This window comes from Musa acuminata, chromosome BXJ3-1 (genome assembly GCF_036884655.1).
Source record: "Musa acuminata AAA Group cultivar baxijiao chromosome BXJ3-1, Cavendish_Baxijiao_AAA, whole genome shotgun sequence".
In the NCBI taxonomy this organism is placed as follows: Eukaryota; Viridiplantae; Streptophyta; class Magnoliopsida; order Zingiberales; family Musaceae; genus Musa; species Musa acuminata.
In genome coordinates, this window is record NC_088349.1 from 12,789,063 (window position 1) to 12,812,035 (window position 22,973).

General features: G+C 36.3%; 4 protein-coding genes across 5 annotated transcripts; all 4 read left to right on the plus strand.

Annotated features, from left to right (window-relative positions):
* The first annotated feature begins 6,767 nt into the window (after positions 1-6,767).
* LOC103997849 (polygalacturonase-like) lies at positions 6,768-9,433 on the plus strand. Its single transcript, XM_065136111.1, has 5 exons — positions 6,768-7,121; positions 7,221-8,392; positions 8,478-8,767; positions 8,846-9,071; positions 9,156-9,433. Exons 2-5 carry the CDS (start codon positions 8,243-8,245, stop codon positions 9,387-9,389), a joined length of 900 nt encoding a protein of 299 aa, XP_064992183.1. The 5' UTR covers positions 6,768-7,121; positions 7,221-8,242; the 3' UTR covers positions 9,390-9,433.
* A 576-nt stretch (positions 9,434-10,009) lies between these two features.
* On the plus strand, positions 10,010-10,768 carry LOC135629654 (uncharacterized). The gene has a single exon (XM_065137356.1). The coding sequence runs from the start codon at positions 10,156-10,158 to the stop codon at positions 10,714-10,716; it is 561 nt and encodes a 186-aa protein (XP_064993428.1). The 5' UTR covers positions 10,010-10,155; the 3' UTR covers positions 10,717-10,768.
* Positions 10,769-11,063: 295 nt separating this feature from the next.
* LOC135629653 (heptahelical transmembrane protein 3-like) lies at positions 11,064-13,666 on the plus strand. 2 transcript variants are annotated; one of them, XM_065137355.1, is made up of 4 exons: positions 11,064-11,838; positions 11,954-12,052; positions 12,144-12,201; positions 12,669-13,666. In XM_065137355.1, the coding sequence occupies exons 1-4, from the start codon at positions 11,285-11,287 to the stop codon at positions 13,359-13,361; spliced, it is 1,404 nt and encodes a 467-aa protein (XP_064993427.1). In that variant the 5' UTR covers positions 11,064-11,284; the 3' UTR covers positions 13,362-13,666. The 2 variants fall into 2 exon arrangements, with proteins under 2 accessions (XP_064993427.1, XP_064993426.1); XM_065137354.1 differs by having other exon boundaries at positions 11,068-11,838; positions 11,954-12,064.
* A 3,523-nt stretch (positions 13,667-17,189) lies between these two features.
* Positions 17,190-21,523, plus strand: LOC135628575 (peter Pan-like protein). Its single transcript, XM_065135322.1, has 7 exons — positions 17,190-17,432; positions 17,514-17,690; positions 18,371-18,601; positions 18,764-18,856; positions 18,948-19,135; positions 20,302-20,495; positions 21,153-21,523. Exons 1-7 carry the CDS (start codon positions 17,415-17,417, stop codon positions 21,197-21,199), a joined length of 948 nt encoding a protein of 315 aa, XP_064991394.1. The 5' UTR covers positions 17,190-17,414; the 3' UTR covers positions 21,200-21,523.
* The last annotated feature ends 1,450 nt before the right edge of the window (positions 21,524-22,973 follow it).

Sequence of the window (22,973 nt, forward strand, 5' to 3'; positions counted from 1 at the left end):
GAGATTTATACAAAAGAATTTTTGTTGCTTAACTTGAAGGTTTTTTGGTTAAAGGATATGAAGAAAAGGTGTATAAGCTAAGAAAAGCTCTTTATGGGCTTAAACAAGCTCCAAGGACATGATATAGTAAAATTGATTATTATTTTCTTCAAAATGAATTTAAGAGGAGCAATAATGAATCTATTCTTTATCTAAAGAGGGAAGGTGAACATAATATTCTAATGGTTTGCCTCTATGTTGATGATATTATATATATGGGTTCATCTAACTCTTCTATAACAGAATTTAAAAAATGCATGATGAATAGTTTTGAAATATCAGATCTAGGTCTACTGCACTATTTTCATAGGTTGGAAGTGAAACAAGGATCAGATAAAATTTTTATTTCACAAAGAAAGTATGTAATGGATCTACTCAAAAAATCTAACATGATTAATTGCAAAGCTGCAGCAACACCCATGAATGTAAATGAAAAATTGAAACTTGAAGATGGTACAAGTCTGACAAACGCAAGATACTACAGAAGTTTGGTTGGAGGTTTGATTTATCTAACTCATACTCGACCAGATATTGCATTCTCTGTTGGAGTAGTATCCAGGTTTATGCATAGCCCAAGCAAACATCATCTCAGAGCTGTTAAAAGAATTTTACGTTATATTGCTGGAACTACATATTATGGTATTTAGTATTCTCATAATTTTAATTGTAAATTATATAGTTTTACTGATAGTGATTGGGCAGGAGCTTTAGATGATCAAAAGAGTACTTCAGGCAATGTTTTTAGCCTTAGATTGGGAGCTATATCTTGGAGTTCTAAAAAGCAAACAATAACTGCATTATCGACATCGGAAGCAGAATATGTAGCTGCAACATTAGCAATTTGTCAAACAACATGGCTTAGAAGACTTCTTGAAGAACTTCATCGAGAACAAAAAGAAACAACAGAAATATTTTGTGACAATAAAGCCACAATTGCAATGACGAAGAATCCAAAATGTCATAGAAGAACGAAGCATATAGAGATACGCTATCATTTCATCCGAGATCTTGTAGCAAGTGGAGCCATAACAATGAAGTATTATGGAACAGATGAACAAATTACGGATATCTTCACCAAGTCGTTTCCAGTTCAAAATCATATTTATTTCATCTCATAAATCGGCGTATATAACTATGAATCAAGGGGGAGTGTTGAGATTTGATTTATAGTTATCTAGGTAGTTATCATGATCTAGTAGTTAGAGGGTGATTTGAATAACTACCTCAATCATGATTTAGTAGTTATAGGATAGTTTCAATAACTACCTCAATCATGGTCTAGTAATTATAGGGTAGTTATCACTAGATCCAATAAATAGGACCATAGTTCATGAAGCAAGGTATATTGAGAGTGTGTGCACTTGAGAATATCTTGTAAGTGTTATTGTCAATCCTCCTGTTTTAAATACTACATCATTTTTTTTAATCGAAAGGATTCCTTTTAATTGCATCATAATATTCTGTTTTATTATTTCCTTACTCCTCCATCCCTAACAATATCCTCCCATTAGTTTCCCAAGAGATCAGGAAACATAGCAAAAGCACTGAAAGGTTTATGCATGCCAACCCCACACCATTGACTTCCAGTCAACCAAGTGCCTATTATAAGACGATAGCCACCATGGAACAAGTTCCTCAGCAACGCATTTGTGAGGTATGCTCGCTACAGGATTCACCGGCGAAACTATGGTAGACTTTGGCATTAAGCTGTGACATCAGCAAATCAGAGTCTCTCCTATGCATCTCTTGATGTCATTAAGTTGTGAGGATATATATATATATATTACATAAAGTTTTTTTTTGTTTTATTTGGATTGGACTGCATTAAAATGCTTATCCAACACACACATAATATTTAAATAATAATAATGATAGGAGGATCTTTGAAAATATCCGATAGAGCAGATCTCTTTATCTGAGAAAGATATCTCATTCTAAAATATTATTAGAGAATGATCATAAGGATGTCTCCCCATTCAGTAGATAACTATAGATAGAGAGTGGTAGAAAGGAATCAAACTACTTCTTCTTTTTCCCTCTTCTATCATTAGCTAAATGAAATATTATTTCTTTCCACTCCCTGCATGTCTTTTACTTCCCTTTCTATTACATCCAAAAGAGATTCTCAATTGGGTTTGTCTCTCTCATTCTTTTTTTTTTTTTTTACGTTATCCTACCATTGCTTTCTCTTCTTCCCATACTAATGGGGTAAGGAAAAACAATGGTCCACTTTATGCAATGCAATAAATTATCTTAAATATCAGATAAATTTTCTAAAAAAATATTCTTATTTTAGATTTTTTTTCAATCAATACCCTTCATTTTACTTCTTACCAAATGATGCTCCTAATTTAAAAAAAAAAATTCAAATTGCTCCTCAAAAAAATTTCATATATTATATTGTTTTTACCCATTATAGTATTTTGATCATAATAACACAAACTCTATAAAATCTACTTGAAAATACCATAAATTATTTAAATAGAATCCTAACATCAATCAAACTAATTATAAATATAAAAATATGATATTATAAGTAATGATAATCAAAGAGTCACGATATAATACTATTAACAGTATTTTCGATACATCAATAAAAATATTATAAACGAGTCAAATTAAAATATTGTAATAGTAAAAAATAATAAAATGGATACAAAATTTGATAAAAAAATTTTGAAATGTATTTTAGGTATTTTTAAATTAAGGATATTAGTTGAGAAAAAGCAAAAGAGGTGATTTCTCTTGTGGAATATTTAAAATATGAATATTTTCTTAAAAATCGCCCTAAAATATCAAATATTACGTGCTGTCGTGTCCCACAATCAATCATTGGAGTATCTATCGTTCCATTCCATTCTAATGAATCAGTGCTTTGCATTGTGTCTCGTCTGCTTTCAGTGCACATATGATGTATGATTGGGTTCACAGAGATGCCGAATGCTTTGGCTTTCCACAATTTGTGTGCTTGACGCTGTTCTCGGGTCTGAGGTAGGCAACCGTAGCTTTCGTACCCTACCCGTTTCAACTTTGTGCGCCTTGCCTAACGGTGGTGGCCCCTACGGGTGGGTCTTCTTAGATGGACCACGTTGTCTTTTCTCCGATCACAGCAGACAGGTGGATAGGAATACGCGCGTATTAATCATTTGTTTCCGATCAATTGATTATATTATATGAGTGAACATATTTTGATAATCAATCTATCTCTCTCAACTAAACATATTTTGATAATCAGTCTCCGATCACAGCAGACACGTTGTCTTTTCTCCGATCACAGCAGACAGGTTGGACTATTTTTTTCAAAAACATTTTCACACCTCATACAACTCTTTGAACTAATTCGAGCATTAAATTAGTCGGGTCAAAAAACTTTTCTCATACTAATCTTTGCGTAGGAACTAATCGAGGAGTTAGATTCTATCTCGGGTCGATCTCAAGACTGTCTTAGATAAATCGAGGTTACGTGAAAATCAGTTTAGAATCATTTTAACTGCATCAAGATCACCACGATTAACTCAATTGTCAATAATATTTTTTCTCAAATTATATTAATGTTATATCGATTTTTTAGTATATTTATCATTATTAATTTTTTTTTATTTTTCGATTTTCTCCCTCTGCAATACTTTTCTACTTCCAATCCCTAAACACACTTTTTAGACATTTAATTTATATTATATTTCAAAAAAAATAATATTAATAAATGGTTTAGGAAAATAGCTACCCAAATAGAAGTGCCAAAAGAATTTTGTTGTTCCAATATCATCCTCATTGCTTCGTTTTGCTATTAAAATGCTACACAATGGATTATTATTATTAGAAGATAAGTGATTAACAATAGGCTGTTGATGACTACCAAATCTTGTGATTATACATCTCTTTGCCACTATATCTGAGAGATTCTCTAATGAAATTTTCCTTTTGATGCCGTTGTTTCTCTTCCTTAATCATGTAGAATTTTCTTTTCAAATGGTGGCTTGGCTTTTGGTATCTTCTCTAAAGATAGCAATATTCCTTGCTATCAATAAAATGCAAATTATATCTCCACCTATCATGGGAGTGTTGCATTTAGAGTCATCTTCATTTGAGAGATACTGATAGCTTTGGATTTCTCAAGATAGAGATTCCAGGCAAGCAATGTGCTCTTTGGAAGCCTCCATTTTTTCTTTAAGGGTATTCAATGAGACAAGCAGCAGCAGCATTGTTTTCTAATGCTTCATGAAGAGAGATAGATAGACGCATGTTCTCCCATCTGTAATTTAATCCTACTTGCAGCAATAATATTATGCACAGAAAGTTAAAAGTTATTCTCATGGATTGGATCTGAAAACACTGATACATTTTGATTTGGAAAGAGGGGTATGTTTACAAGTAATCAAAAGTTTAGTTCAAAGATGCCTAACCCCATTGGATTTTGCCTTCAAATTTCAACTCATATCTCTTTCCTGTAGAACTATTCTCAATCATGACTTCTTCCTTGTAAAGGAAGGAAATGTTCCCTTTATCCTAATTATTTCGAGAAGATTCATTCTCCTCGTAAAAAAAAAAAGATTATCTAGAACACATCTTCATGTCCTTGTCAGAATAGATTAGGAAAGAAGGTATCACAAGAATATCGAAAGTTACTACTTCACATTGACTTGAGTCAATGAGACTCTAGAAAAAGAACCATATCACACTGTAAATATCTTTTCCACCCAACATATTTAGTTCTAATTTGAATCACCTATTCTGACTGATGAAAAAAATTAAAAATTATTTTATCAAAATTCAAACATAAGTTATTAAATTTCAAGTTTAAAAATACCATTAATTTTTTCTTCTTCTTTTTCAGTCGCTTTGGAACTGAATAAAAAATATTTGACATTGTCGAATCATTGACCCGATTCAACATTTACTTAGGTTGATCCAATAATTCCAATTCTAATGAAATCGATTACCCTACAAATCAATATAGTGTTTAGCTCTATGTTGATCGAAGGAAAGCTAAATTCACCCGAATATGAGAAAAATCAAATAGAAGAAAAAAAAAAACAGATTTGCTTGCTTCCATCACTTCCTAACTTTTCATATTTGATTCTCCTTAAAGTACAGTAGAAGATTATACTAATCGATTAACAAAATAGCAAAAAGGTTTCCATCCGACCTACACATCGATGAATAAGCATTGTCAAGCCATGCAAAGCACTTTACGGTACCATTCTGTGGTAGAGTTTTTTGAACTACCATCGGATTAGATAATATGTTGAAAATTGAGTATAGATAAATTTATTTCATTGAATAAATTTTGATCTTTTTTCTTTGTTAGAAAAAAAAAAAGTGTATCAATACAATCTTTGATGCCAATTGTTGTTGTTGGTGAGTCGAAATGTGTTGGACAAAAGGCTACACCCTATCCATCATCTAAAAAAGCATAAAGGAGCTTTTGTTCCTTTTATTATTATTCTCTTCCATCTCTTGTCCTTTGTAAGAAAAGGACAAGTAACCATTTTTTTCTTTTTATCACAACTAATATATCAAGTGCTTAAAACTTGTGAGGGTTTGAAATCGTATGTTATAAATTTTTTATATCTAAAATATTAGCAGTTCACTCACTCTAAATTGATGGTTCGAAATTTTATTTTATATATTTAATTAAAAAAATTATTTGCATGACTATTATTTTTAGTTAATCAAGACTTAATATATCGAATCAGAATATATCACGACAAATGCTTGCGATAACAAAGATATTATTGGATATGTCACGTGAGTAAAGTATTTAAAGGATATATTCTCATAGTGATCACAATAGTATATAGATAGATAAATCAAACAAATATTGAACTCTTTTTATGTTTTTTATGTCTAAAGTGAATAAAACTTGATCGTCAAAAAAGGTTTTACTAGTTTAACATAATATTTGTAAGAAATAAGATATAAGAGACAGACATCTTTCGTTCTCAAACTAAAATAAGATAAGGAATATAAGCTACAAGTATGTTTTTTTGCCCTCGAAAAGATTATCCTTAACCTTAGACATAATAATAGTCGAATTAATAATCAAATTTGATCTATCATTATTTTAACTATCTCAACCTTTTACACTCATGATAGGTAATTCTAATAATTCTGCACAAGTTGCACCCATAATGATGATCCAATCTACATCCTTGATCCGGGTGATTTTGTAATCATTGATCAGTAAAAGAAAAAGGTAGATCCTTAATCTTTACTAAGGACCATATCATTTGGTCAATCCATTGGTAGATCTTACCATTTCGTTAGATCATATAACGACATGTTGATGCTGCTTGTCATTCTTCATTGCCTCATCACTATGTGTGTATATATATATATATATATATATATACCTTTCATTTATGTTTCTTTGAAGAATTCAATACTGTAACGTGTTGATTGCCACGGACACAAATCCTAGGATGATATCTGCATGAAACAGCATGCAGATTGATCCGACAATATGATAATGGATTTCATTCGGATGCCAAAGCGTGGCTTCTCGATGCTTCAAGCTGTGCTCAAACAGGCCAACGTAGCTTTCCTACCCATTACACTTTATGCGTATTGCCTACCCCCTCCGACCTACTTGTCACAACAAACATTCATGATCCCAAACAAGCTTCATCATCTTCCCTTGTTCCTTCTTACCCAAGGAAATGTCACTTGTCTCATCATCTTTTCGGAGGTTGAGAAGGAGTATTAGATTCCAGTATGTGTTGTCCATGTTCCCACTCATCCACCAGCCCTCAAAATATATCAGGAACTATGGCCAAACAAGGCATCATCCTCTATATAAAGGGAGGGTGCCACCATGAAGGCTCCTCAGCGACCCAACACATTAACCTGACACTCCCTCATCATGGCTCATCAGACTGACCTCAACAAGGTGGGAAGAGAAGCATTCGGCTTGCTCGAGGAGTACCTGCGCAGGAGAGGACCACCACCACCACCACCGCGTAGCAACACACACCAGTACTACAACTACGCTCCCCCAAAGAACGTGCTGCACAGCGTCAGAGATCCTAAGGAATTTGATGGAGTTCTAATTGTCACCCGCAGGGTTCCCTGGCGAAACCATGGTAGGTTTTAACTGAACGTTCGGTGTATCTGAGCTCGTCCTTTCTGCCATAGGTCCTACGTCTCCCTAATGTAGTTCCTATGTCTCTCTACTGTATAAGATACTTACGGTACGTACCTAAGAAAGATGGAGGAGCTCCAGTATAGGTAGGTAGCTTCGGCGAGGAATTGATCAGCATGTATGGTGTGCTAAAAGCAGTGTACCGCTCTTCAGAGAATGCTCAAATGAAGTGTAATAAATAAATACTACTTTTATGATATGTAAAGACCATTTTAGCTTCTGGTAAATGCTTATAATTAATCTTATTTAATATTTTTTCTTTTCTTATTGTGCACTTTGGAGAGCAGGAAGTGCATGTTTGTCGAGAAGTAAGCTTAGCTTGCATGGTGTTTGGACCTTATGCATGACTACAGGTCATCTGATGAAGGGTAAACGATTTTGATTGACCAAGTAAAAGATAAGATTCATATTGGAAATGGTCGGTGGAAAGAAGAGAACTATATTTGCAATAACCTTTATACGTGAGGCCGTGAAATGAGCTTTCACTAAAGATTTGACTGTTTGAGGCTAAAATAGATGGAAAACCCTATGATGACTCACTATTACAAGAAAAAGCATTTACTCGAGTTATATAAGCAGGCCAAAATCACTATTTTCGTATCATTTTTCATTGTTCTTCTCCTCGCTTGAGGAGATCAAGTTGGAATAAAAGGAAGGGCTTGAATCAAGGGCATGATACCCAGCCAGCCATGGCTTCAAAGATGGTCTTAGACTTGTTTTGCTTCACTGTTCTCGTCCTCTGCATGGCGAATCCCAGTTTAGAGCAGGAAATTTTCGACCCCATGGATTTCGAGGCAATGGGTGATGGTGAAACCGATGACGGTCAGGTAGCTTTTGTTTGGGTTGCGGTGTAACATTTCGTTCGACATTGGTGTGGACAGACATTCTCCTCGTACACTGCAGGCCTTGGTCGATGCTTGGGACTCGGCATGCGAGCATCGTGCACCGGCCATCTTTGTGATCCCGAAGAGGACCTTCTTGGCCGGTCCGGCGACCTTCGAAGGCCCATGCAGAGTCACACCCAAGGTTCAAATTCTTGGGACGGTGAAGGCTGTTCCCAGCATGAACGACTACTACAATCCCGGGTGGTTCGAGTTCAAGCATCTCAATGGGTTGGAGATCGGTGGCGGCGGAACCCTGGATGGCCAGGGAGCTGCGTCTTGGAATAAGACCAACTGCCCTCCCAAAAGAAGCTGCAAAAGCCTTCCTATCGTATGTCGAGTCTCACGAGCGTGCGTTCTCATGTTGCTATGAATCTTGGATCGCACGCTGAAGCAATCCTTTCACCTGCGTGCAGTCCATGAGGTTGTTGAGGGTGAGCAACGCAACGATCTCTAACCTTACTTTCATGAATAGCAAGGGCTTCCACATCGGCCTGCAGCAGAGCTCGTCCGTCACCATCAGTCGCCTCCGGATATCGGCGCCCGCCGACAGCCCCAACACCGACGGCATCCACATCAGCAGATCCGACAACGTCATGCTCACCAGCCTCAACATCGGCACTGGCGACGACTGTATCTCCATAGGCCAAGGCGTGAACAATCTGCAGATATCGGATGTCACTTGCGGCCCCGGCCATGGCATCAGGTAAGGCAATTCGTCAAACACCTTTCGCCGTCGCCCCAGCGGGAAGTCCCAACGGCAGTGACCGGTACTGTCGTGCAGCGTGGGGAGTCTGGGCAAGTACATGAACGAGGAGGACGTGTCCGGGGTGAGCGTCCGGAACTGCACGGTGTCGGGGACGACCAACGGAGTTCGGATCAAGACGTGGCCGGGATCGCCGCCGAGCCAGGCTTCAAACTTCACGTTCGAGGATATCATCATGCACAACGTCTCCAACCCCATCATCATCGATCAACACTACTGCCCCGACCACGACTGCGTCGTTTCGGTAAGTCCCAACCCGTTCTTCCCGACCTGCTGCTCTGTGTTTGCGCGCGAACGTTGAACAGTGGTCCTGCTCCGGGCGATGCAGCCGTCTCGGGTGAAGATCCAGAACGTGACGTTCAGGAGAATTCAAGGGACCTCGAACGATCCCGTAGCGGTCAAACTGATGTGCAGCGAAACCATGGCTTGCGAGAACGTGCACCTCCAGGACATCAGCCTCATCATGGAGAACAACACAGCCAATTCTAACATAACCTCCTCTTGCTCCAATGTGAAGGGGGTGGCCGTGGGGCTTCAGAACCCCGAATCATGTCTTTATTAAGGCGGCCTTTTGAGAGGCTTGTAACCACGCAATTTGATCTCCTTATATGCGAACAGTATCTGACCCATCGCCCTCCCTCCATTGGATGTGTGGCTCTGTTCCCTGTCTTGGGGTCCATACCAGTAGTTGCATGACAGAATATAATAATATCATGTAAACAATATGACTATGATAGTGCAACGTCTGGAGATTCTAATTCCCTCTGGATGATGGCACTGCCACATCGACCCTCGGATTTGCTCCAACTTTTCTTTATATATATATATATATATATATATATATATATATATATATTCCACAAAATAATAAGAGGACGCATTTGGGTGCAGTCGAGAATCCAATGAAGGTGGGGCTTATGTCAGGTGAAATTGTATCGCAACTCACAGATCGTGGGTCCCAAAACTCATAGTATACTTCCAAGTAATTCCAACGCGGTTTTGGGTGCAACCAGGCACTTTCGTAGCACAATAATGATTACATATTACATTATATTTGTCCGATTATTACGACAACTTCTACCGCATTGACAACAAATCAAACCGTGTATGATGTAATAAAGGAAGCATCCCACTCCATTTCTCTCACTTCTAGAATTCTCAAGCAACAGCGTCTACATAGATCGACCTCCCTATAAAGCACCACCGCCCACCATCCTACTCTTCGACGGAAAGAAACTCAATCATCTCTACCTTCAACTCTCTTCCGTTGCTCTTCTCTTCTTCTTCTTCTCCTCAAGTACACCTACTACGGAAACTATTGTAAGGCCATGGCTAAGAAGAAAGTGGCGGCGTTGTCCGGCCGCGCATGGAGGCAGTTGCGCGTGGCTCTTCTGTGGGTGCGCAAGGGCGGCGTGTTCAAGCGTGGCATATTCCTTGGCCTCCGCGTCGTCCCCGGCTACCTCAAGAGCCTTAAACTCGGTGGCCGCCGCTCCGACAGGCTCCACTTCGGAGAGCGTGAGTTCTCCGTCGAGGAGACACCAGCTTTCCACTTCAAGACGCCTTCCATGCGGCTTCTCCGCATCCCCTGCATCACTCCTGCCGCGGACTTGGATACGGACGACGACGATCTCATCTTCGCCAAGCTTGACAGGAAAAGTTACTTACCGGATAAGCATGAGACGAAAGCGGCGAGCGAGATCGGCTGCGAGGATGATGACGACGACGACAATGCGGTACTGGAATGCGAGGATCATGCGGAGATGGAGGAAGAAGATGAGATCGACAGAAAGGCGGAACAGTTCATAGCAAAGTTTTACCAACAGATGAAGATGCAGCGCCAGATCTCATTGCTTCAGTACAATGAGATGCTCAAGAGAGGCGTAAATTGATTTTCTGTTCATATATTTTTTATTTCATATATATATATTGATTTTCTGTTCATATGCTTTCATATTGCTAATAAAGACAAAGTCTAATGATCCGTAGATTCGTAATAAATTATCCGTTTTGAACGATAAATATATATATTCGTACGATTTTATGCAAATGAACTTAAAAAAAACATCGAGTCATGTGAACTTCAGAAAAAAATCGAGTCAAATTTAAATACGGGATGGGATAAAAAAAAAAAGACAACGGAGTCAAATTTAAAATATCTAAAGGGTTGGTGAGATTTCAAAATCAGTAGTTTGTCATTTTTACGTCAGAGCCAAAGGTTTGGTGCTGTACTCTTGGTTTGATAGTAGCTTTAATTTTTTTCTTATTTTTAATAATACAAAAGTGAAAGTATAAATTTTTGTTTCTATATTTGAGAAATTTTCACATAGTGTCTTAATTTTTATAAATTTCTATAATGATATCAATTCATCAAAAGTCGTGCCACATGAAAGACAGTGTTGACAATTGACAGTTGGGACCATATCGGAGCGCGGAACAGGCACGTCATCTCTTTGGACCATGTGTTCCAAGTCGCCCCCTCCATCCCACCACTGTGACCGCCACGTGTCTAGAGACGTCATCTATATTTCCATGAAACAAAAAAGATGTGTCCTACCGTTTCAAGTTACCCGCTGGTTTACCGTCATTATTATTGGACGACACTGCAGACGCACCCCACATGGACAAAGTAGTACGCAATCGCTTCCTCGAATACATCGCACTTTCCCAAAGCCACATCTCGAATTCCCGGTGTGCTTCCACAAGGAGCATAGAGAGAGGGAGGGGGAAAACGAACCCATCGGTTCTTGGGATCTTGGTCGGTCCAAGGGGGAGGAGATGGAGGCGTCGGCGTTGAACCGGGGACGGCGATGGACGGTTAGGAGAGCCGGAGATTCGCCGGCGGCGCAGGGGAAGAGGCCTCGCCGTCGTCTCCGGCTGTTGCGGTACGAGGAGCTGCCGGAGTACCTCAAGGACAACGAGTTCATACTGGACCACTACCGCTCGGAGTGGCCGATTCGCGACGCCCTCCTCAGCGCCTTCGCTTGGCACAACGAGACGCTCAACGTGTGGACGTAAGTATGAACACCCATACCCGTCCGGTGAATGAATTTCGACCTTTGATCGGGGACGTCGGATGGGCATCATACATTTGATGATTCGTTGTTGTTGTCTTCCTTCCTGTGATAGGCATTTGGGAGGATTCTTCCTCTTCTTGGTTTTGATGGTGGCGGAGTCGATGGCGGTGATCGATGAGGTCACTGGCGCGGTCGTCCCCGGGCTCTCAGCGTCGGCATTTCTGTAATTTGTCAATATATTATTATGTTTTAAATCAATGGTTGCTTTATTGTTTATTTTTTCTTAATCTATTTGCTTCCAGTTCGATGGTTAGATCTTCGAATGCCACAGAGAACAGTTGGTCAGGGAATGCTTTGCTGGTAAGTAGTATATACACGTACATGGAAAATATTTCATGATCATCAGTTATGTATGCTTCTTGCTTGCTTGCATTGTTTTCCAAGTTTTAGATAACTCATTCGAAGAACTCACTATTTCACATGAGCTCTTGATCAGCTGGGTTCCTTTTCTTTCTGCAGTTAACTATCTCCATTGATTTTTTGCTTTGTAGTACTCCTTTGCTCGGTTAGGATGATACTTCTAGCTGGTGGAAATTAACACAATATGTTGCCAAAAAAAAAAAAAAACCAGGAATCATCTCCTTTGCTTAATCACATACAAATAACCAGGAATCTTCTGGATCACACAAACTTTTGTCAAAGCTTAATGTCCAATTGAGCATTGTGAATCATCATTATCAAATTCAAGACCTTCTGGTTCGCATTAGGCTTTGATATCTGTAGTAACAATCATGTAATACTTGTTCTGATGCCTCTGTTTTCACTAGGAGTCTTCAGCTCTGCAATCATCATGGCTGGGAACAACCTTCTCAGTTGATCGAGCCATACCGAGATGGCCAAGACTAGTATTTTTACTCGGATGCATGGGCTGCCTTGTCGTCAGTGCCATTTCCCACCTCCTTGCTTGCCACTCTCACAACCTCAACCTCTTCTTTTGGAGGCTTGACTATGTGGGCATCTCCCTCATGATTGTCTCATCCTTTGTTCCTCCCATCTACTATTCCTTTCTCTGCCATCCTATTGCCCGCCTCACCTACCTTTCCGCCATTGCCATGCTTGGCCTCCTCACGATCCTCACTCTTCTTGCGCCTGCCCTCTCCTCCTCACGCTATCGCTCCTTTCGTGCCATGCTCTTCCTCGCCATGGGCTTCTTTGGGGTTGTCCCAGCCGTCCATGCAATGTGGTTAAACTGGGAGCATCCTGAAGCCCATTTGGTGTTGGGATTGGAGGTAGCAATGGCCATAGCATATGCCTCAGGAGCAGGCGTGTATGTTAGCAGGATTCCTGAGAAGTGGCGACCAGGGGAGTTTGATCTCATTGGACATAGCCATCAGATATTCCATGTTCTTGTGCTTGTTGGGGCGCTTACGCACTATGTTGCCACAACTGTGCTTCTCAATTGGCTGGACAGAGCAATGACATCATGCAGTGTGTTCTATGATTCAAGGGTTTCCTTGTGATGGTGTGTTCCATAGCAGTGCCTTCTGTGATTCATGGTTTTCCTTGTGATGGTGTGTTTCATGGAAAGACTGATTTGATGATGAGGCCAGAGAGGGATGGAGATTATAATGAAGAATACATGTAAAACATTTGATAAGGAATTGACAGAATGTTTCATTGAAGCAAGAATTGAGGAAGATTTGCCAGCTGATGATGCTGTTTCTGTTGCATTTTTCAGGATGTACTTGGTATATTATCAGAGCATTTTTAGTAGACGTTGTGCTCAATATTCATTTATGGGAATTTTTCCTTGAGGTAGCAACCAGAGACTTTGATGCTGGCAGTGACTATCATGGGTATTGCTTCCAAAATTTTCAACATTATATGTAAACAACTTTGACAACCCTCCTATAAATAATGGCTTGCAATGGGGCACTTGGCAACTAGCAAATATTTTGCTTAAAATTTACAGGTAGCTCATTGGGTTCATGTTCTATGAATAGCAGGGAAAGATAGTTATTATTTTGTCTGCATGTTTGCTAAGAATATTCAAGCCTAAGAATAAAAATATAAACATTCAAATCTAAGAACAATAATAATGTATCGTGTTAATCAGCTGAATAACATCAGATGTCTATATTATTGTGGTGGCTAGTTGATAATATTTCTGCTTGGATGATTATAGCACCTTATAAGTTGTAATTATTTGTTGTCATGAGATAAATGAAGAGTAAACTTTTATGTGTTAAGATTTTGTAAAAGCATTAAACCTTGATCAGGGAGAAAATGGATGGGTGGAACTAGCATTTTTTAAGAGGATAATTTCATGTCCATGCATGCCTTCTTCAGATTATAAGAATTTTCTGGATAAAGAACTTTTGAATCTGCTTTCCCTTTTTCTTTCCTTGTAGCCATGGTAAATGACTCTGAGATACATGTCTAGACCCACATTTAAGTCATAGTTCCTTTTTCTATAGTTTTGATCAGGTTATAGCATCTATATGATTTGACTCTTGATCTTTACTGTTTTCTAGCTGTATCATGCTTTATTGCTTCAACAGTCTATAACAATTTTCAAATCAACTAAATTTCCACTTTGTGGTGATTATATGCGCTCATCATTTATTCATTACTCATTCTAATCACTTGGAAGGTAGAGACTTCTCCCTGCATGTAATATTGTTTGGTTTGTGTCACCAGAGTTATGGGTGATTGATTGTCTTGCGCAACTGACTGGTTGTGTTAATTGACTTCAGTATTCATGGCTGCTAACTTCAGCTGCAGCGATTGAAGATTGTCATTGATAAAGTCCTTCAGAAACTGGCTGATCATATTTATGTGATTAGAGGAGTTCATATTCTAGGTTACACTGTTCATAATATTAAGATGTATCCTTAACCTATTGGAAGTTCATCTTGCAGCGTATAAACTGGGATATGTAGGTGCCTTTAATTTGTGGGACTGGGTTCAATATTTTCGATTGATTCACTTGTCTGTTTGGTATACGCGAGGAAGTAATTTTTGGCTTTTAAGTGCTGATAATTTATCTGTTGTGGATGGTGCATTAATATTGTGAAGTGGACTTCTACTGTGTGACCAATTTCTCCTTTGAAGTGCTGATAATTTGTCAAGACCTGAAAAATCTTGTTCTTATTGTTGACTATATATCAACACAGATACTAGCATGTGTTAGAATCTTCTGCCGAAAATCTTAGTTGTGCTTTGTCATATGAATTGATTTCTTTGATTGGTTGATGGAATATGTGTTTCCAGAATTTTTTTTAAAATGTCACTTGGATTCGAGTGATTAGTGCTGAATAAGTAAGTTTGTTGATTATTAGGTTATGAAATAGACTATTGTTAATAGTTTCTACAAAGTACAAATTGAAGTTGTATGCTAAATATCAAAGATACTTCTTGTAAATAATGAGGTTATGATTCCAAACTTTCATGTCATACCAAAATATTCCAGCCATCTGATTGTGTATCGCTGCTCGATTCTCTTGGAATTATTTTTAGTAAGCTTCATATTTAATAATTGATTATTTCACCTTTGTAGATGTCATTTTTTTATTATTTTGTAGACTTGTTGATGGACTCTTTGGTTATTATCATGTCATGTTCAATGTGGTTATTTTTCTTGTTTTGTTGTTCTGTGTCAATATATGTTCACCAATTCGATCCTTGATCTATCCCGGTTAAGGAATATATATAATATGTCTATGTATTCTCTTAAGTTCTCTGGAAAAAAAATATTTATATCTTTATTTATTCTCCTTTAGATATTCTCTGTCTGTCATTAGGCATCCAAAATTCTCCTATTTCGAGTCTATTTTTTTTTTATTTTTTTTTTGGTAGAACGCTTATGAATGGATTTTAGATTAATTTCATTTAATGAGTATGTTGACATGTTAAATCATAAGGGATACTTCAATTCTTATGAATTTGAGGTGAGTTCTCAGATTTTATGTAGCCACGCTAAATTGGAATTATTTATTTAAATATACAATTGAGAAAACTATTACATTGAAGTTCTAGTCATAAATAATAATAATAATAATAATAATAATAATAATAATAATAATAATAATAATAATAATAATAAGGGTTAAGGATCATAAAGTAACGGATATGTCATAGCTATCATTGCTACAGTAAAACAATTAAAAAATATATTTGTAGGAATAAAATATATTGAAATAGTACACTCATTATATTAATAAGCATATAAAATACTATCATATGAATTCGAACATGAGATTTATCAATCATTCAACAATATACTAATCAGCAGGATATCTCAACAAAGATATAATTAAAATTCTAATTGATAATCAGCAATATATTATTTTCATTCATTTAAATGAACCTAAGTGATTTTATATCTTCTAATAGTTTATCATTTTCAATTGCATAAGACCCACTAATCTTCTAGCGCGTCTTAACCTTATTGATATTAAAAGTATTTATAGTGATATTAGAATTTTCAATGAAAAATTAAATATAAAAAATATGATATATTAGACTTAAAACTAAAGGTTGTTATATCAACAGTGATATGCCAAATTATTTGAATATCTTTAAAACTACAAGTGAAATTTGAGTCTATCATCAAACTACCTTTCATGTTAGACTAATCCTCCAACTATAAATTTAGCATTTAAATTCTTATAGCGATCGATCTCACGATCAAATAAAACACGACACTCGTAATTATTATAGTCAATTTAGTCTAGTATTGATGTGACCTTAATTAGTATTTCGAATCATCTAACCCAATGATACCAAAAAAAAAAGGGGCGATTGGGTATTCTAAAACTAAATTAAGACAATTAAGAGATCCAATTAGGAATTAGAAATTTTAGAACTAGTTTAGGATAATTAGTGTTGGGAAAAATTAAATAATTTATCGAATAAAGCTCATAATAATCATTTTTATAAATACTAATTTTATCTTAATAATTTTTTTGAACCACTTCGAGTTAACGAATGTGTCAAATCCCTAACTCTTCCGTCATCTTTGTATTAATCTTTTTCTCTGTTTTCTTCTCTAAAATATTTTAAATTTATATATGCATATTAATATATAATTACGATATTCATTTATATTTTTTATTTTTGAAGGATTTTAGAGATATATTTTTAAAATTTTAAAAAATATTTTTTCTTGTTAAAGATATTTTCATCCAAATAAAAAAATTCTCTTATGTAAAAAAAAAAAACGAGACACTATCCAAAAAAAAAAAAAACATTAGAAGCCTTTTTCGCTTTTCGTTAATAAATTGCCCTCAATGAAACCCTTAGGGCATCTTTTAAGCTCCCTTTCCGCGTCTTCTACCCTCTCCTTGCCTCCTCCTCACTGTTTACTCTTCCCTTTCACCTCCCCCGTCCCCTCCCCTTCCCTCTCCCTCTCCTCCGCCTCCTCTTTTCCTCCGCCCCCTCTGCCACTCCCTCCTCCTCCTCCTCCTCCTCCTCTTCCCGGCAGACGCCACTAGCACCCCTTCCTTTTTTATTCGATCCCCACGCCACCATCACCCGTTTTCACCGTCTCCGTTCTGAGCACTACTGAAGGAATGGCCCGATTTAAGAACGTGAGTAATTGATCGCCTATCTCATCCCTGTTCTATTTGTTTTTCTTTTGCGAATTTTGGATTTTATTTGATTTGTTGCAGAAGAACAAGAAGGCACTTGCGAGACCGGTGAAGAATCAGCCGAGCGTGGATCATATTACCGGCCAAAAGATCCCGAAAAGTTTCGTTTTCTCGAGGGGGAAACTACCGGGTCCTCTTAGGGATTTGGAATTGGATCTCCGGAAGCTTATGCTCCCGCATACCGCTTTAAAACTAAAGGTTATTGGATTCATCCCCTTAGTCCGGAAGTTGGTTTTATATGGTTTTTTTATGTCAAAAAGATTAAATAACAAAAATATAAGATCATGATGATTTAGATTAGAGAAAATTATTATGGCAAATTTTACGAGAGGAATCCAAGCGATGAGTATTGAACACTATATGTCTAATAGAGCGTCAATTTTTCGTTCGTACTTGTTTTTCTCATTATTATTACTGAGCTAGGATCAGGTAATAAATATTACAGGATATTATTTTAGATGCTGTAATAATAAAACGTGTATATAGACTAACCAGTCAGTACTCGGTGGAATTAGTTTGCCTTGTGTTTTATTGTGATTTGTTGCATCATTGTTGACTCGAATCTATGCAACGCTAGCTAAAGAATATTCAATTTGGAATTTTTCTAAGATAACTGAAGGAACTGCTCGATATATGGAGGTCTGACTTGAATTTCAAATGTATGCATGTCAGTGTGTCTGCATAGTGTTTCTTTTTGGTAAATTTGTACAAGGAGCAAGAAGATGCACCTTAAGGATTGTAGCAAGGGACTTTCAGGTCTTCTGAAAATTACTAAGGAATATAAGGCTCTGTTTTGTACTTTATTGTGACCCGACTTTGATGTAATTTGAATTTTCAACTTCTTTCAGTAGATTAAAAGATTATTTTTTGAGTGACAGGAGAAGAAAAGGAATAAACTCAAAGACTTCTTGAATGTTGCTGGGCCTATGGGTGTCACTCATTTTCTCATGATATCAAATCCGAAGAGCGTTCCCCATTTGCGTGTTGCAAGGACACCACAAGGTCCAACAATTACCTTTGAAATACAGGAGTATGCATTAGCTGCTGATATTGCTCGATCCCAGGCTCGTCCAAGTTGTCCTAAAGAACTATTTAGTAATTCACCCTTGGTAAGTTTCTTGTTGTTGTATAGCAGCATTATATCTGTTATCTTATTGTATGTTGCAATTGTATTGTTTCATTATATTTGCTTTCACATGTTTTCCATTTTTATGTGTTATATTTAGCCTTTGATATAGTATACCTTTTTGTGCCATTCACCCTTGATACAGATTGTTCTTTCTGGTTTTGGGAGTGGAGGTCAGCACCTGAAGCTTACAACAATCATGTTTCAGAACATTTTTCCAGCCATTGATATAAATACTGTAAGTATCGAGACAATTAAATTGTAGGTGTCTTTCTCTTTTTAATATTCAACATGCATTAAAATACTTCCTGTTTTATCTTTTATTGCAGGTTAAACTTTCTTCATGCCGAAGGATTGTTTTGTTAAATTACAACAATGAAACCAAGCTGATTGATTTTCGGCATTACTCCATTCGCTTACAACCCATTGGTGTCTCTCAGAGGATTAGAAAATTTGTTCAGAAGCATGAGGTGCCAGATTTGAGGAATCTGCAGGATGTTAGTGACTTTGTGACCAAGTAAGATTTAATTCATCATTTATCAATGAATGATCATTTTTTACATCAATTATCTGGAGAAATGAAGAGCCACATTTAATTTTAAGATGATTATTTCTATGATTAGGATGTAAGCTAGATAATTCAATAGATAAAAAATGCACCATGTACATGCTCATGAACTTCATATAATGTTGTGTGGTCTATTATTTTCTAACACAGCGATAAGTTATGCAAAAGCACAATTATCGGTATTCTTTGAGATTATATTTTCTATTTTTGGTACCTAGATCACATATCATAGTGATCTACGATGAAAAGTCTTGTGAATCGGGATATGAAACCAGAATCGTGTTATCATAGCTATCTAGGACGAAGAGATTGTTAATCTAGATAGAATTCCCTATCATTTCTAGAGACTAGGGTAGTGCGGTCCAGGTAACTGTGGATTAGATGTCAAATCAATCATTTCTCCTTGAGCAATCCCCAAAAATAAAACAGAAACATAGTAGAAGTTACCATGTGACAACTTTTGATATTCGAAGGCAACCTAAACTAATGAAATTTATTTAAGATAAATTTAAATTAAAATAGTCCCATATGAAATTGTGGTTTATCACCACTTGCAATCTCTTCTTTGTCTTAAATTGCTAGTGACCTAGCATGTGAACTGAGGATTTGTTCCCGCCTATACAAATTAAAGCCTTTTAGTTTTTTCTCCACAAGCCTTTTAGATTTGAGTATAAATTTGGCATTTCATTTAGAGTGATTGTTTACAGCATGTTGCTTTTCTTTGTGAAGAGAGTTTCCAGTGGTCCTTCTAGTCTTTTGAAATAGAGAAAGTCATTTCCAGCTGGTGATGAACACATCTTCATTGTGTCAATTAAGATTAGAGAGATTTGTTGCTTATGTACTCTGTTATTCTTCACAATATATGGAAAAATGTCCATAAAGGCCAATCTTTGTGCATAGATGCTATGTGCATTAGCACATAGTTCCATGGGTCATTGAATGCATTTTAATTAAAGAACATGCTACAAATAATACATATTCAATGCTGTCTAATTCACAGCTAAACACCATCAAACTTTTCTTACACGCACATACACACATATGCATACATATATTTTATTGTCATTGTTTATTTGCTGATCCAAGCAAATTGCTTGTGCTACATCATCCTGTAGGGCTGGCTATGGCTCAGAAAGTGAAGCTGATGAGGAATCAGCAACTGTAAGTTTGGTGAGTGATCTTGGTAGAGTAAACCGTGCATCTACCAAAAGTGCTGTTAGACTTCAGGAAATTGGACCCAGGATGACACTTCGTTTGGTCAAAATTGAGGAAGGATTATGCTCTGGAGCTGTTATATTCAGTGAGTTTGGTAAGTTTGTTTAGTTGTCTCTTGATAGTTCTCTGTGATATCCAAACCATATACTGCTTCCTATTCTACATCCTGATATGCAGCTGCCATTTCTTTTCCATTATTAATTGTCTTCTAATCAACATTGATATGTTGATTCTTGATGCAGTGAATAGTTCTCTCTTAGCTAGTATGCTTCTTTTTGGTTATGCTTGACTGAACTATTTTTTAGTAGTGTGATACTTGGATAGGTAGGTTACTTTACTCAAAGCATCCATTTTAATGATTTTTAAAAGATCATGTATTTATTAGGATGCGGAGTACTTTTTTTGTATACTAATTATGTTGCTAGAAAGATCATGTATACTTTCTTTATATACTTACTTTTTAAAAAAAAATCATGGAAATTAAAGATCATCCATTTAAAAAAAAAATTATGAATCATCTCTACCTTAGTTTACTTACTATGTTGCTATAAAGTCTCATTATGAGTAGGTTGTGCTAGTTCATTGTGACTTGTTATGATCTATAATTATGTATTTTAGTGCTATGTCGAACTTTGTCATATGTAACAGCTGTATTTAGAATAACTTTATTGTACATTGTATTATTTAATCAAATTGGATGTGTCATTGTTGTCTAATGAACTTTTGTTTTTTCTTTAATTTTCTTTTCAAGGAAAAGAAGCTGATGATGCACATGAAGAAGAAGATCATGAAGACTAGTTTCTTAACTTGCCACACACCTACGTGATCTTGGATCAGAAGCCAAAACATGTTGGAAACATTCAGCATCTAATTTATCCTTTTTCTTGAATGTGATATTTGTTTCTAAAATTTTGTATGTTTCTGTATTGTCAAAGATGGCAATTTGGACGTGGTGGTGGTCTTTTTTTTTGGTTAATTACATGAGGTGAAGTTGGTGGATGACATGATGTTAATATTATGTGACAATGAGCTGCAACTGCAGTATCGATGCTTTAGGGATAAATTTACTTGTGAAATATGCTAAACTTAAATTTAGAAGAACGGATACCAAAATCATTGATATTTTCGATGGATTTTGTATTATTTTATTTCATCCTCTGCGTCCATTATAATTATCTCCCTGCGATGCAATGTTAATCTCTGTGTCCATTATAATTATAATTCTCATTTTCTTAATTAAAATGAATGAATTTGTGAAAGCTTTCGTGGGACAAGTGGGATAAAATAATTTTTCCGTCGAATAAAACAGATGAATTACTTTGGAATATTATGGCCAGTTGAGAGCTCTGTGTGCACTACGTCATTAGGTAGGCTGATAGTACGCGTTAAATGTTTTATTTTTTATAATTATAAGGATGTTAATGTAATTTTTTTAAATATAAAGATCGAGATATTAAAGATGATTAATTACAAGGGATAATGGGGTTACTAGCACTAGTGAATTACTTTTTATCATTGGATAATTGGATTTCATCCATCGACCCTCTTTTGTGGTCAGAGACAATCTCTCGTGATAGAGAAACTCTGTCTTTTTGTCCTAGCCAAACAAGTTTAGCTGCTTTTGCTATGGGTGGTCAAACCTCCTCTTCCTTCGTCGATGTGCCTTTTTCTTTTTCTTTTCTATCTTTGTCATTGATGTGGAAGATATACAAGACACATACCAAATCATCATATATTACCTTTTGATGGATTTGATTTTGAGTTTGATTATTATTTTTAATTATATCAATTTATGAATTAATCAGATCGCCCATAATATGTTCAAAAAAAATATGACTTTGTTTAAAAAAGTATATATATAATTAAAATAATTTACTATTTTAATTAAGGTCAATTTGAGTAAGCTTTAGGCTATATCTCTCATATTTGAGTCCAAATAAACGTGCCCATGAACTGCAGGGAATAAATTATAGGTTTGGCTTGGATTGTTAGCAGCGATCTAATGTGATGATTGGTGGCAGTGATCTTAAGAACATTAATATAGGATCTACTAGTAGACAAGTCAATAGGGTAACTATAACGTTGACGGTGATAGTCAATTAATATTGCGGCGACTGACATGAGGATCCAAACATTAATATAGGATTTATTTATGACATGCAGATAAAAGATTAGACCGACATGAGGTTTAAAACATTAATATAGGATTTATTTATGTGATGTTTATGTACGAACTCTTTTTAACCCCTCAAGAACAGAAGAGTTAAGTGGCTGGCTGTGTATGGTCTTTCATTGATGATACCTATCGTGCCCTTTCATTGATGAAACAAGTCATTTCCCTTTGAATTGGTATTTTATCTTGACAATATTTTTTATTTTTTATTTTTGGTAAGTGACGATGATGATGAGATTTGAACTCACTATCTTACGATAAACATGTCATTTTTCTTTGAATTGATATTTTACTTTTATATATTTTTCTTAAAAATAGGATTCGAGTTTATTTCCTTACGATAAACTGTTAAAAGTCTTTACCAACTAAATTAGTTGATGTCTTCCAAAACATATAAAA